Source organism: Ammodytes marinus, assembly GCF_949987685.1.
Source record: "Ammodytes marinus genome assembly, chromosome: 5".
Classification (NCBI taxonomy): domain Eukaryota; kingdom Metazoa; phylum Chordata; class Actinopteri; order Uranoscopiformes; family Ammodytidae; genus Ammodytes; species Ammodytes marinus.
Window position 1 is genome coordinate 35213529 of NC_137234.1, and position 14004 is coordinate 35227532.

A 14004-nucleotide genomic window follows, 5' to 3' on the forward strand; every position below is an offset into this window, starting at 1 on the left:
TATTTAAATGTTACTCGTAGCCGCTTTAAATGTGGTGAGTTGTTGAAAATCTGGATGCTATGTCTCTTTAAGCCCGACTGGACCAGCCCCGTGGAGGGACGGACGGAGGGACGGTGTTCAGCAGCAGCAAACGGAGGCGGCGCTCTCCTCCTCGCGTTCCTTCAATAATAACGCTGCGGACCTGTCAACGGGATACGGTGCGCGCTCGACCTCACTAATCACCTCTGCGTCATTTCTCCGCTTTGATTGAATAGAAGGAAATCAGCGACAGAGGAGCGACGGAGGGAGAGCCGAGTCTGTCTGTCTGTTTGTTTGTCTGCTGGGCATCCAGAAGAGAAACCGCGCCACCACCACAGCGCACTGCACACCGACAATCCCTGCCTTTGGTGCGGACACATTTCCTCTCCCTACTCCCTCTCTGAACTCAAGCAAAGCCAGGGCGCTCTGTCTGTCTGTAGCCTACTGCTGGATGTTTCCCCCTTCCCTGCACCCTTCACCATGGGACGGACGGAAGACGACTGACACTTATAGGGAGCCGTGAAGGGGGGAAAAACCTCGATCTGTTGGGAAAGTCGCGTCTGTTACCGTGCGTTTTTGAAAGGAGCCAGGAGCCAAGGAGAGTGACAGCACCAGCAAAATGTCTGTCCCTGTAAGTATGTCAGCCCCGAGGCTCTGCAAATACTTACTGACATTCCTCTACACGGCACAGCAGCAACACACGCCCTTACACACCAATCTGCACTCCCACTATTCACATGTCAACTTCCCAGCACTGAAAGTTATTTATATAAAATGTAGATGAGGTGCAATAGGCTACTCTTGATTGGTCATATGTGAGTGAATGTGGCTGTAAGTGACAAAGCAGTGATTGGGTTCGGTGTATTAATACTGTACAGCTCTACTCATCATGTGCCAGATTTTGCGAATGAGGCCACATCCTGGCTCTTCATAGTGACATGGCTGTTCTGGGCAGGCCTAGCGGCCTGTCAGCACATTTACACAGCTGTGTGTGTGTGCGTGTGTGTGCGTGTGTGTGTGTGTGTGTGTGTGTGTGTGTGTGTGTGTGTGTGTGTGTGTGTGTGTGTGTCTCAGCTCAGCTCAGCTCAGCTCAGTTCTTCTGCGTATACTCAGCCACACAACAAATGGAGAAGGTTTTATATTTATTGTATTACTTCTATTATTAGGAATACACACAGTAGGCCTAAATACTCTGTATAGTCACATCTGATAACTGCTGATGATGTCCACCGTCTTTGTGGTTGACTTGATACCAATAACATCCATGGGTCTTCTTCACAGTGTATTCACACGTCTACACTTTTGCTCTTGCATTTTCTAAAGCATGTTTTTAAAATCAGTGGAGTTCTGATAATGGCCAGAAGATATTCACTCCATACATCAATACCAAATGCACTGAAACACACACTGTCTATTACAAAATGTCACCATGTCATTTATTTGTATATGTTCAGGAGCAATTGTTGGTTTTGAGAATTGTTGTTCCTTGTAATAGACAGTTGTGTTTTGAGGTGTTGGGCTGATTGACAGCTGTCTTTTACAGCCATGTGGTGGTTGCTGCTTTCTCTCTGTATTTCTAAAGGCTTGGAGACGAGCAAGTATACACACACAATATCAGAGCTGAATGGTCACACAATGACATGAACCTTATGTCTTCCAAACAGCTGTTTGACGGATTATTACAGGGCTGTAACAACAACACACGATATAGGTCAATACAGTCATATGAAAAAGTTTGGGAACCCCTCTCAGCCGGCATTATAATTGACTCTGCTTTCACAAAAAAAATACAAAAGTGGTATGTCTTTAATTTACCAGGAACAGTTAAGTACTGGGATGTTTTCCAAACAAAGATTTTTTGAAAAGCAGTATTTGGTTGTATGAAATAAAATAAAATGTGAAAAACTGGCTGTGCAAAAATATGGGTACCCTTGTGGTTTTGTTGATTTTAATGCCTGTAACAGCATGTAAAACTGATGACTTTAAACACAAAGTTGGTTGGATTATGTTGTTAAGCCTTGAACCTCATATAATTGTCTGTTTAATCATGAAACAATTTATTTTAGGTGCCTAAATGCAAGTTGCACTTCTCTTTGACTCTCTGCTGAAGTGAGACAGAATGGGATCATCAAAACAGCTCCCAAAAGATCTGGGGCCGTATTCACAAAACATTTTATCTTAGCGCTAAGAGTACTCCTAAGGAGCACTAAAAGTTCTTAGTAAGGAGTAATTTCTTAAAACCTATTCACAAAGCTGATAAGACCAAGGAATGGGAGGGACTCCTTAGCTAAGACTAGAGGGCGGTGTTGACCCTGTTGCTATGGATGATGTCATGTTCATACCTTCTATGCCCACAGTGATTGGCTGAGAGGGAATGAGAGCTAAGAGTGAATTTATGATGGAAACACTGTGGGAGATATCCATATCGTGTCGCTGTATTAAAGTAAAGAGTTTTCATATACAATTAATGACAAGTGACACTGATTTAACATGAAACCAAGATACTGCAGGGTTTCCCACACATTTGTTCACAATTAACCTACAATAGCGCCACATAGGTCTATTCATTTTAAATTTTACAATGATTTGAATCGGAAAAATATCCTCATTGAACAGCTGCACGCCATGCACTCTCACTGTATTTCTCTCAATGGCGGACTATGCAGCAATAGTCAGACAGCGACAAACCAGGAAATTCACAATTTAGAAACAACAGCCGGCGAAATCGTAAAGTACATGCGGAAGGAAAAAGGCGAGACGCGCAACTATACAGTAGCGGATCTGTGGAACGGAGGAGATGCTGCGAAGCGCCACATATAGGCCTACTCTAGTAGGAAATTAAACCCAAACGTGACACCAACAGTAACTTTCAGTGCATCATAAACCCAAAGCAACTGGAGGAAAATGAACTTAATAAATATTTTTTCATAACAATATAATAAATATAAATGTGTCTATACTTTCTAAATATAGCTTTACTAAGATCATTAAACCCTTACAGCTATTAAAGGTACCTTTTATAAAGCTCACTAGCATTAAATCTCTCCAAAACACCATCAAATGGTTGTCTGTGATTTACTCTTAGTGACTTAGGAGTCCTCTCGAGGACTCTTAGCTTTTTATAGATTTAGGAGCTAGTTTTAGCGCTAAAATGCTTTGTGAATTACACTTATCTTAAAAAGTTAGGAGTCCTAAAATTAGGAGTGAAACGCCCCTTATTTTTGAGAGTTACTCCTAAATCAGCACGTTAGGACCTACTCTTAGCCTTAAAATGTTTTGTGAATACGGCCCCTGAAAAACAAAGATTGTTCATTGTCATGGTTTAGGGGAAGGCTAGAAGAAGCTTTCCCAAAGGTTTCAATTGTCAATTTCGACTGTAGGGAACGTTGTCAGGAAATGGAAGGACACAGGCATAGTGGCAGTTAAACCCAGGCATGGCAGACCAAGAAAAAAACAGGAGCGGCATAGGTGGAGGATTGTGAGAATGGTTGCACACAACCCACAGATCACCTCCAAAGGCCTGCAAGAACATCTGGCTGCAGATGGTGCATCTGTACATCGTTCAACAATTCAGTGCAATTTGCACCAAAACATCTGCTTTTTATAAAGACCAAATAACTTAATTTTTGTCTCATCAGTCCAAAGCATTTTCTTCCAATATGAAGCTGGCTTGTCTAAATGAGCTTTTGCATACTCCATGCAACTGTATCTGTGGCGTGGGCGCAGAAAGGGCTTCCTTCTCATCACCCGGCCATACAGATGTTTTGGTGCAAATTGCACTGAATTGTAGAACCATGTACAGATACACAATCTGCAGCCAGGTGTTCTTGCAAGTCTTTGGAGGCGATCTTTGGGTTGTGTGCAACCATTCTCACAATCCGCCGCATATGCCGCTCTTGTACTTTTCTTGGTCTGCTAGACCTGGGTTTAACTGCAACTGTGCCTGTGTCCTTCCATTCCCTGACAACGTTCCTTACAGTAGAAATTGACAATTGAAACCTTTGGGAAAGCTTCTTGTAGCCTTCCCCTAAACCATGACAATGAATAATCTTTGTTTTTAAGATCTTTTGGGAGCTGTTTTGATGATCCCATTCTGTCTCACTTCAGCAGAGAGTCAAAAAGAAGTGCAACTTGCATTTAGGCACCTAAAATACATTTTCTCATGATTAAACATACAATTCTATGAGGTTCAAGGCTTAACAACATAATCCAACCAACTTTGTGTTTAAAATCATCAGTTTTACATGCTGTTACAGGCATTAAAATCAACAAAACCACAAGGGTACCCATATTTTTGCACAGCCAGTTTTTCACATTTTATTTTATTTCATACAACCAAATACTGCTTTCCAAAAAATCTTTGTTTGGAAAACATCCCAGTACTTAGCTGTTCCTGGTAAATTAAAGACATACCACTTTTATATTTTTTTTGTGAAAGCAGAGTCAATTATAATGCCGGCTGAGAGGGGTTCCCAAACTTTTTCATATGATTGTATATCGATTAATCGGTGAACGGATGGAACGCCCAAACAAAGATAAATATCATCGTCTTTAATATGGGATTTTATTTTGAAAATCTCTCTGCACATCTGTGACACTATTTCCACTAAAATAGTGGATTCTTTATCATTTAAATATGTGTAAGAGAGCTCAGATATAAAATGGTCAAATCAAATGTGTGTTGTTTTTTGTGAGTTGAGATTAATGTAGCAGATTGTCTCCAATTATATGGTCTATCACTTGCAGGCACCAGAATCGAATCCTAATGGAAGTCATGTTGCGGCAGACTTCTGGGGCCGTATTCACAAAACATTTTAAGGCTAAGAGTAGGTCCTAACTTGCTGATTTAGGATTATCTCTTAAAAATAAGGGGCGTTTCACTCCTAATTTTAGGACTCATAACTTTTTAAGATAAGTGTAATTCACAAAGCATTTTAGCGCTAAAACTAGCTCCTAAATCTATGAAAAGCTAGGAGCCCTCGAGAGGTGTCCTAAGTCACTAAGAGTAAATCACAAATAATCATTTGATGGTGTTTTGGAGAGATGTAATGATAGTGAGCTTTATAAAAGGTACCTTAATAGCTGTAAGGGTTTAATGATCTTAGTAAAATATTTAGAAAGTTTAGACACATTTATATTTATTATATTTATATAAAAAAATATTTATTAAGTTCCTTTTCCTGCAGTTGCTGTCGGTTTACGATGCACTGAAAGTTACTGTTGGTGTCACGTTTGGGTTTAATTTCCTACTAGAGGCCTATATGTGGCGCTTCGCACAATCTCCTCCGTTCCACAGGTCCGCTACTGTATAGTTGCGCGTCTCGCCTTTTTCCTTCCGCATGCACTTTACGATTTTGCCGGCTGTTGTTTCTAAATTGTGAATTTCCTGGTTTGTCGCTGTCTGACTATTGCTGCATAGTCCGCCGTTATAGAGAAATACAGTGAGAGTGCATGGCGTGCAGCTGTTCAATGAGGATATTTTTTCCGATTCAAATCATTGTAAAATTGCTGCTGCGCGAGGAGCGGGCTGCCTGTCAGTGCTCCCGCTGCTCGTTGAGAAGAGGTGATACTTGCTTTGGCGAAAAAAGTCATCAATAACACCAGAAAAAAAAGCTAGATGTGTTGCTTGTCGCTGTTTTGAAAAAAAATTCGCCAGTGGGGCTGAAAAGTCACTAAATATAGCGACAAAGAGGTCTTGACGTGATAGGGCAAGAAGACATGGCCGGTGTACTTTTTTTCGAGCTCTCTCCGTCTCCCTTTTAGCAGTTAACTTTTCAACATTCGTCTTTCATCGTTTTTTTGCTGTCTTAGCGGTGTTAGTTGTTGGTATCCGGGGAAGAGGGTTCGTTTGTGAAGACATTGCTACTCGCTGTCCTCCGTAGTAGCCTAGTACCAAACAGCTAGTGTCAGACTGCTAGGGTCGTGAACGCTCACGCAACTGACGCATCAACGTCGTTGCCAAGGTCCCACAGCCAATAAGAACGGAGAATCTGACCTCGCTCTGATTGGTCAAAATTAACATGAGCGGTGGCAATTTTGGGGGGCAGCACACAGAGGCAGGGGGGAGCAAAGTGATAAAAATATATTTTCAGACCACTTCACCTACATATAGCTGAATGGCTATTATGACAGTTTTGCCAAATATTACAGTGAAAAAACTATCAACTGCAGCTTTAAATTCACTCTTAGCTCTCATTCCCTCTCAGCCAATCACTGTGGGCATATCCATAGCAACAGGGTCAACCCCGCCCTCTAGTGTTAGCTTAGGAGTCCCTCCCATTCCTTAGTAAAAGTTGTTCTTATCAGCTTTGTGAATAGGTTTTAAGAAATTACTCCTTACTAAGAACTTTTAGTGCTCCTTAGGAGTACTCTTAGCGCTAAGATAAAATGTTTTGTGAATATGGCCCCTGGTATCTGGTATAGCTGTCCAATGTATGAATCTAATATCGTATCGCGATGAAACCAGCAATCAACACCCCTTTTTATTAGTGTTAATAGAAAACAGTTCTCTGCATGGCTGTCATATCTACAATGTAAGGTGTTGCAGTTTAGAAATGTGCTCGCACCCGCTGAGGCTCAGGATGGTGGCTGCTGTTCACGTTGTCAGTGCGGTCTCCTGCTGTTTGACAACACACACCAGGGATCCAGATCTGTGTGTGTGTGTGTTTGTGTTTGTGTGTGTCACGACAGTAGTTACGGCACAAAATATTTAACTGGGTGCTTCTTCTCACAGTATGTTTGTGACATCGTAGTAGAAAGGTTTACGTTTCAGTATAACCTCAATGTTTCACAACATCTAACAGCAGTCTCCTGACAAATGAACCATAGTGGAAGGTTATACGTAGGTTATGGCACATTTCCCCAAGTTTCTAAAAAATCTCCGAAGGTTTTCACTCCATTGCCATAATTTGAAACTCATCAAAAATATTCAAAAGGGGAATTGAATCCATTGGCTCAATGTGTCCAATGAGTTCTACATAGCTTAAACTGTCCCTCCAAAACAAATTCCTGTTGTCTCTAGATAAAATTTGAGCAAGTTTGGTGTTCCTCTGACGTTTGATCCGGCTCCATCTTGAGGTCAAAATTTCTCCAACACAGCCTCTGCTGCACTTCGTGTGTACTGCTTATCAGAAGTGTTAGCATGCTAACACACTAAACTAACCCCAGTGAACATGGTAAAGATCACACCTGCAAGTTAGCATGCTGAAGTTAGCATTTTGGCCTCTTCTGAGCTATTGTAGACAATCCCTTTTTTTTTGGTGACCAGCGTATACAGCCACTGGCACAACTCTTAGAAATACTACTACTTTGCAGTAGCTGCTCCGCGCTTGTGGAACCAACAGCCACCTGACATGTGATGTCCCCTCCATTTCTGACTTTAAAGAGATCCTATTATACTACTTTTCTGGGGCCGTATTCACAAAACATTTTAAGGCTAAGAGTGGGTCCTAACGTGCTGATTTAGGAGTAACTCTCAAAAATAAGGGGCGTTTCACTCCTAATTTTAGGACTCATAACTTTTTAAGATAAGTTTAATTCACAAAGCATTTTAGCGCTAAAACTAGCTCCTAAATCTATGAAAAGCTAAGAGTCCTCGAGAGGACTCCTAAGTCACTAAGAGTAATTCACAGACAACCATTTGATGGCATTTTGGAGAGATTTAATGATAGTGAGCTTAACAAAAGGTACCTTTAATAACTGTGAGGGTTTAATGATCTTAGTGAAGTTATATTTAGAAAGTATAGACACATTTATATGTATTATATTAATATAATTAATTTATTAAGTTCCTTTTCCTGCAGTTGCTTTGGGTTTACGATGCGCTGAAAGTTACTGTTGGTGTCACGTTTGGGTTTAATTTCGTAGCCTACTAGAGTAGGCCTATAGCCTATGTGGCGCTTCGCAGCATCTCCTCCGTTCCACAGGTCCGCTGTCTGTATAGGTGCGCGTCTCGCCTTTTTCCTTCCGCATGCACTTTACGATTTCTCCGGCTGTTGTTTCCAAATTGTGAATTTCCTGGTTTGTCGCTGTCTGACTATTGCTGCATAGTCGCCGTTGAGAGAAATACAGTGAGAGTGCATGGCGTGCAGCTGTTCAATAAGGATATTTGTCCCGATTCAAATCATTGTAAAATGTAAAATGAATAGACCTATGTGGCGCTATTGTAGCCTATAGGTTAATAGTGAACGAATGTGTGGGAAACCCTGCAGTATCTTGGTTTCATGTTAAATCAGTGTCACTTGTCATTAATTGTATTAAAAACTCTTAACTTTAATACAGCGACACGATATGGATATCTCCCACAGTGTTTCTATCATAAATTCACTCTTGGCTCTCATCCCCTTTCAGCCAATCACTGTGGGCATAGAAGGTATGAACATGACGTCATCCATAGCAACAGGGTCAACCCCGCCCCCTTATTTTATCTTAGTAGTCCCTCCCATTCCTTAGTAAAAGTTGGTCTTATCAGCTTTGTGAATAGGTTTTAAGAAATTACTCCTTACTAAGAACTTTTAGTGCTCCTTAGGAGTACTCTTAGCGCTAAGATAAAATGTTTTGTGAATACGGCCCCAGGTCTTCATTTCTTGTTAAAAACTGCTATAGAGCAACCTGACACGAATCACATCACAAAAAACTATGTAGATTTTCGGGACACTCTTCCTCTTACTCTAGCGAGCACAGCAGTCTCTCTCTACACACTGCTTTGAGCTTCTCCGCCCCTCCCCCCCTGCTGCAAACCCCACTCCGTTGTGATTGGTTACCTTCCTTCCAGCAGCGGGAAATTTTCAGGAAGGTGGGGGCATGCAGCCGGAGCGTGCCTGAGCAGCATTACCATACATGGAAATATGACAGAAACTACCCGAGCGTGACAGAAACTATCCGGAAATTTGAACGAGTTCGGCTCGACCGGCTGCCATAGTGTTTAGTGCTCTGCATAGCCACCCCAGACGGTCAGCAGGGAATACGTCGAAATGCATGTACGTAATTATTTGATACTCTAGTATGGTTAAACATGACTATAAATCATTATAACAACGTTTGTAGGTCATAAAAGTCGAAAAGTATCTTAGGTCCTCTTTAAATCAAGGCTCAAAACCCATCTGCACACCCTGGCTTTTCCTCCTCCATTAACTATCTTACCTCTGCACTACTATCTTTATTTATATGTGGAAGTCTGGGTTTTATCTCTTTTATTTAATTTTTGTTATTGTTATTTAACCTTAATTTTTTACCTACCAAAGGCACTATGTAGAGCACTTTCAGTGCATAAATGTGCTTTTATAAATACGTTTACTTACTTACTTACCGTATTGGTTCGAATATAAGACGACCCTGATTATAAGACGACCCCATGTTTTTCAAAACTCATATTTGAAAAAAGATTTGAAGACCAGGGGCCGTATTCACAAAACATTTTAAGGCTAAGAGTAGGTCCTAACGTGCTGATTTAGGAGTAACTCTCAAAAATAAGGGGCGTTTCACTCCTAATTTTAGGACTCTATACGTGGCAAACTATACAGTAGCGGACCTGTGGAACTAAACAAATGTGTGGGAAACCCTGCAGTGTCTTGGTTTCATGTTAAATCAGTGTCACTTGTCATTAATTGTATATAAAAACTCTTTACTTGAATACAGCGACACAATATGAATATCTCCCACAGTGTTTCTATCATAAATTCACTCTTAGCTCTCATTCCCTCTCAGCCAATCACTGTGGCCATAGAAGGTATGATGATGACATCATCCATAGCAACAGGGTCAACACCGCCCTCTAGTCTTATCTTAGGAGTTCCTCCCATTCCTTAGTAAAAGTTGGTCTTATCAGCTTTGTGAATAGGTTTCAAGAAATTACTTCTTACTAAGAACTTTTAGTGCTCCTTAGGAGTACTCTTAGCACTAAGATAAAATGTTTTGTGAATACGGCCCCTGATCTTGTTTTTGTAAGGAAATGAATTGTATTTATTAAAATAATATATGAAAATAAAAACACATTGAATAAAACACTTTTCTTCTTACAAATAAGCAGTAGTGCAAATAGACCAAACTCTGATGTGTTTACCACAGACTATTCCAATCCTCACACGGACATTCCTGTGCCCCGCTGTGATACACACCGCTGTTATGCTCTGGTTCGGTCGTGGCATAGCGGGTCATCCTCGCTGCTGTCCTCGGTATTTGAGAAATACAACATTTATTAAATGTTCATAGTCAATCACATAGTTCTGAAACGAAAGCTATCAACACCATGGTTTAAGTCTGAAATGATAACCGGGGCACGTTACGTTTTCGAGGGGAAGGCTTCCGCGATCTCCGTTAGTTTCATCCTACATCGACAAAGTTGCAATCACAACCACCATTTGGACAGCGTTTAAATGAAGCCTCTCATTCTTATTATCATTAGGGCGTCGATGCAAATTATGAAATCCAAACAGTACGGCGGTCGTGGTGGTGGTGCGTAAAAGGACAGCGCAGTTGGCAATCTCCCCTCAGCACAACTGCCGCAGCAAAAAGGCCAAAATAAAAGTCGATCACTCTGCCTCTGAGGTTGGCCTCGCAACATAATGAGTCGAGGCTTTGAATTGGCTTTGGCTATTTCCTGTGCCTCTTTTTTCTCTCCACACACATCGTTCTCTCTCCCATTGCACACACGCATGCCCCGGCCGCTTCCGAGAGCACAGCCAGTGTTCCAACCGATAAAAAAAAAAAGAAATAAACACAATTGGACACAGGCCCTAAAGCTGAATGACCGCTTTGGTAATCGGCAGTCCATTACTGGACGCCGAATATCAGACCCCGAATATCAGACACAATAATCAAAAAAACATGATCATAGAAATTTTACTTTGAAAGGCAAAAAAACTGTTTTTGAGCTTTAATGTGCTAACATCTCATTCCATGTGCCTCCCTTCTTTGCAGGATTAGTCAAATGGATGGCTCTTCAAAAATATGTGGTCACATTTCCAATTTCTTCTATGGTTTCCTAGACACAAGGGATGGCACTACTTCCCTGCTGGCACAACTTACCACACTCTCCCCTATAAGTCAATCTTTCCAGTCCAATACAGCTCGGCAAATCCTTAATCCACATTGCCAGTGTTGAAGGATCCACATTTTTCCAACAAAGTGCAATGGCTCTTCTTGCTTGAAGCAATCCAAAGTCCAGTAGTCTGGTCTTTTATATTATCTATAGAAGCCTTTTGAATGAGCCTAGAACTGCAGTGGAATACTGATGACCTTAAATCCACTGAATCATAACATAACACAGTGTCACAGTTACTCTCAAATAAAGCTGCAATTGATCTTGTTTTTATCGTAGCCGATTACTGTTATTAGTCGACCAATTATTTCAGTAAAAGCCTGATAAAAGAAAAATAAACTGCACCTTGACTGGACTGTCAGCTGATTGGTCAGTTCAAAATGCAGTGATTTTGTATTGGTTGTTTGCTGCCTCCTCCATTGGAATCTATTGGATTAAGACTATTTATTCTTGGGATATTGTATGAGTGAATCTAGTGCTCTAAAAGATTGATGACAATTTATTATATTATTGGACACATGCATACAGGATTTCATGCTGGTGACAAGGTGGGTGAGAAATTACTCCCTGGTGTGAACATGCACTTGTGTACATGAGCGTAGTGCATGGTGCAGTCTATTTGCTGGATGTCTACTCCAAATTTTCTCATGTAAGCAACCTTACTCTGTCAGCTTGTTTTATCGCCGATAATGACATCATCATTGACATCAGCACACCTGCAAAATCAGCCATGGCCGCCTAGTTTCCACAGCAACCGTTCCCATGATCCCTCTCACCTGGTCAATGTCACATTTATCTGAGCTGTCTTTACCCGCCCAACACACACATAGACACACACACACACAGACAGCCATGCTTTCTATGACATACAACAGGGCCGGTTTGTTCATAGAAACTGTGTGTGTGTGTGTGTGTGTGTGTGTGTGTGTGTGTGTGTGTGTGTGTGTGTGTGTGTGTGTGTGTGTGTGTGTGTGTGTGTGTGTGTGTGTGTGTGTGTGTGTGTGTGTGTGTGTGTGTGTGTGTGTGTGTGTGTGTGTGTGTGTGTGTGTGTGTGTGTGTGTGTGTGTGTGTGTGTGTGTGTGTGTGTGTGTGTGTGTGTGTGTGTGTGTGTGTGTGTGATCGCACAGGACAAACACAGGATGGGTTTGAAATTGCAGTGAGGGATGTTTCTCTGTTTGATGGCTCTGCTTTTGTGTGAAACAAAAAGGAACAGTCTGTAGCTTGAGACCTGCCTAGTGTGTTTATTTCTTCACTCGCACACGCACACACACACACACACACACACACACACACACACACACACACACACCTGTCTAGTGTAGCAACAGAGAGCAGAGAAGGGTCAGATATATTTAGAATTTGAAGAGAGTAGTGAGCGCTTCTCTAGCTGACAGTGAGACAGCGTATAGATATGCTGCTATCACAGTGAATGTTTAATTGGCATCCGTTGTGCTGTGGATATTAAATGAGTTAGATATTACATCTGTTCGTTATTTTAGGGCTTCAACCGGTCTCCATTGCTGAAGATTACTATGTGTTATTTGATCAATTGATCAATATTTAATTGATTGAAGTTGGGTTGTTCCGGGCAACATGTTGACTGAGGTTTTGTTGTTCTGTCCAAAACACACGCACGCACACATAAATGCAGACACAGATAGGCCAACACCACTCTATAGTAAGATGGGTGGGGTTTCCTGAGGCTATGGAAGTACACAGACTGCGTGTGTGTGTGTGTCTGTCTGTAATAGTAAAGATTTTCACCTCCATATTAATCATCGCTACTTAGAGAAAGAAGCCCTTCCGCATCTCAACTCACACACACACACACACACACACACATCCACAGCATTTCAATTTCCTGCAGCTCTTCCCTCCACCACGTTGCTCCAAGGGGTTGCTAGGGGCAACAAGATAGTCGGCTCGATGTAGTCAGTCAGATACGTGTTTTTTTTTTTTGTGTGTGTGTTGTGATATAAGGACAAGCAGATATGAGTCACACAAATCATGAAGCTAGCATTATATATATTTCTTCCATCAATTTTCTTCATTCATTAATTCAAACTGATGAAGGCTATACGACCGAATAGAAAAACAGACGTCAGACACACGCCCATCTACTAACCAATCAATATCCAGAATAGGGGGACGCCGCCCATGTAAATGATAAACACAGATGTGGGTATGTCATGGAAAGTTCTTTAGTGCGCTGGCAAAATTGCAATCTGAAACCAAACCTACGCGGATTAGATCCATACATCGGATTTAATCCATACAGCGGATTTAAAAATAGTCCTAAATTCGACCTTGGTGCAGACTTTTAGGTGTGAATACCCCCTTAATCTCTCATCAGTCAGTCACTCTATATTCAAAGAACCGTGGCGCGGACTCAATAAGACGCGTATACTTTGATTTTGCTTAGAGATGCACTATTTTTCAGTACTATCCGATTCCGATATCTGGGTTTGGGAGATCGGCCGATACCGATACTGTCTGATATCAAAATTATTATACATATCTTTGTTGTTGAAGATGTTATGTGTAAGGTTAGGAAGGCTTCAGCAACAAAACAATTATAATTTAAAAGAGCAATAAACAAAAATGGATTTAGGCTTATCTGATCTGCTTGTAATGTTTTGAATACACAAGAATCACAACTCAACTTTTTAATTGCTAAATTATTTTTAAAGTGTTCATGCTCTTAATATGTTATTTTATTTCATAGTTAAAGTTATTATTTTTCAAAAAACTGACCTGGATCTGTACGTGAAGTTGGAGTCGTCAGTCCGATGTCAGATAAATAGATTGCAGCCATATCGGACATGATACTGTATTGGATCCTTCCCATCCCTAAGCTTATGGATTCCTAACTCTTGCGAATTTCATTCACTCACGTGGACTATGGCTGACCAAGGCAAATTCTCCAGAGTGTGGCTCAGCTTCACTGA

At 41.2% G+C, this 14004-nt stretch overlaps 1 protein-coding gene across 1 annotated transcript in view; it reads left to right on the forward strand.

Moving 5' to 3' along the window:
• Window positions 1-200: 200 nt before the first annotated feature.
• Window positions 201-14004, forward strand: part of bcar1 (BCAR1 scaffold protein, Cas family member) — a 205212-nt gene continuing 191408 nt past the window's right edge. The window contains exon 1 of the mRNA XM_080028050.1: window positions 201-649. Within this exon, the coding sequence (XP_079884176.1) occupies window positions 638-649 (12 nt within the window). The 5' untranslated portion in view covers window positions 201-637. The remainder of the gene's footprint in view (window positions 650-14004) is intronic.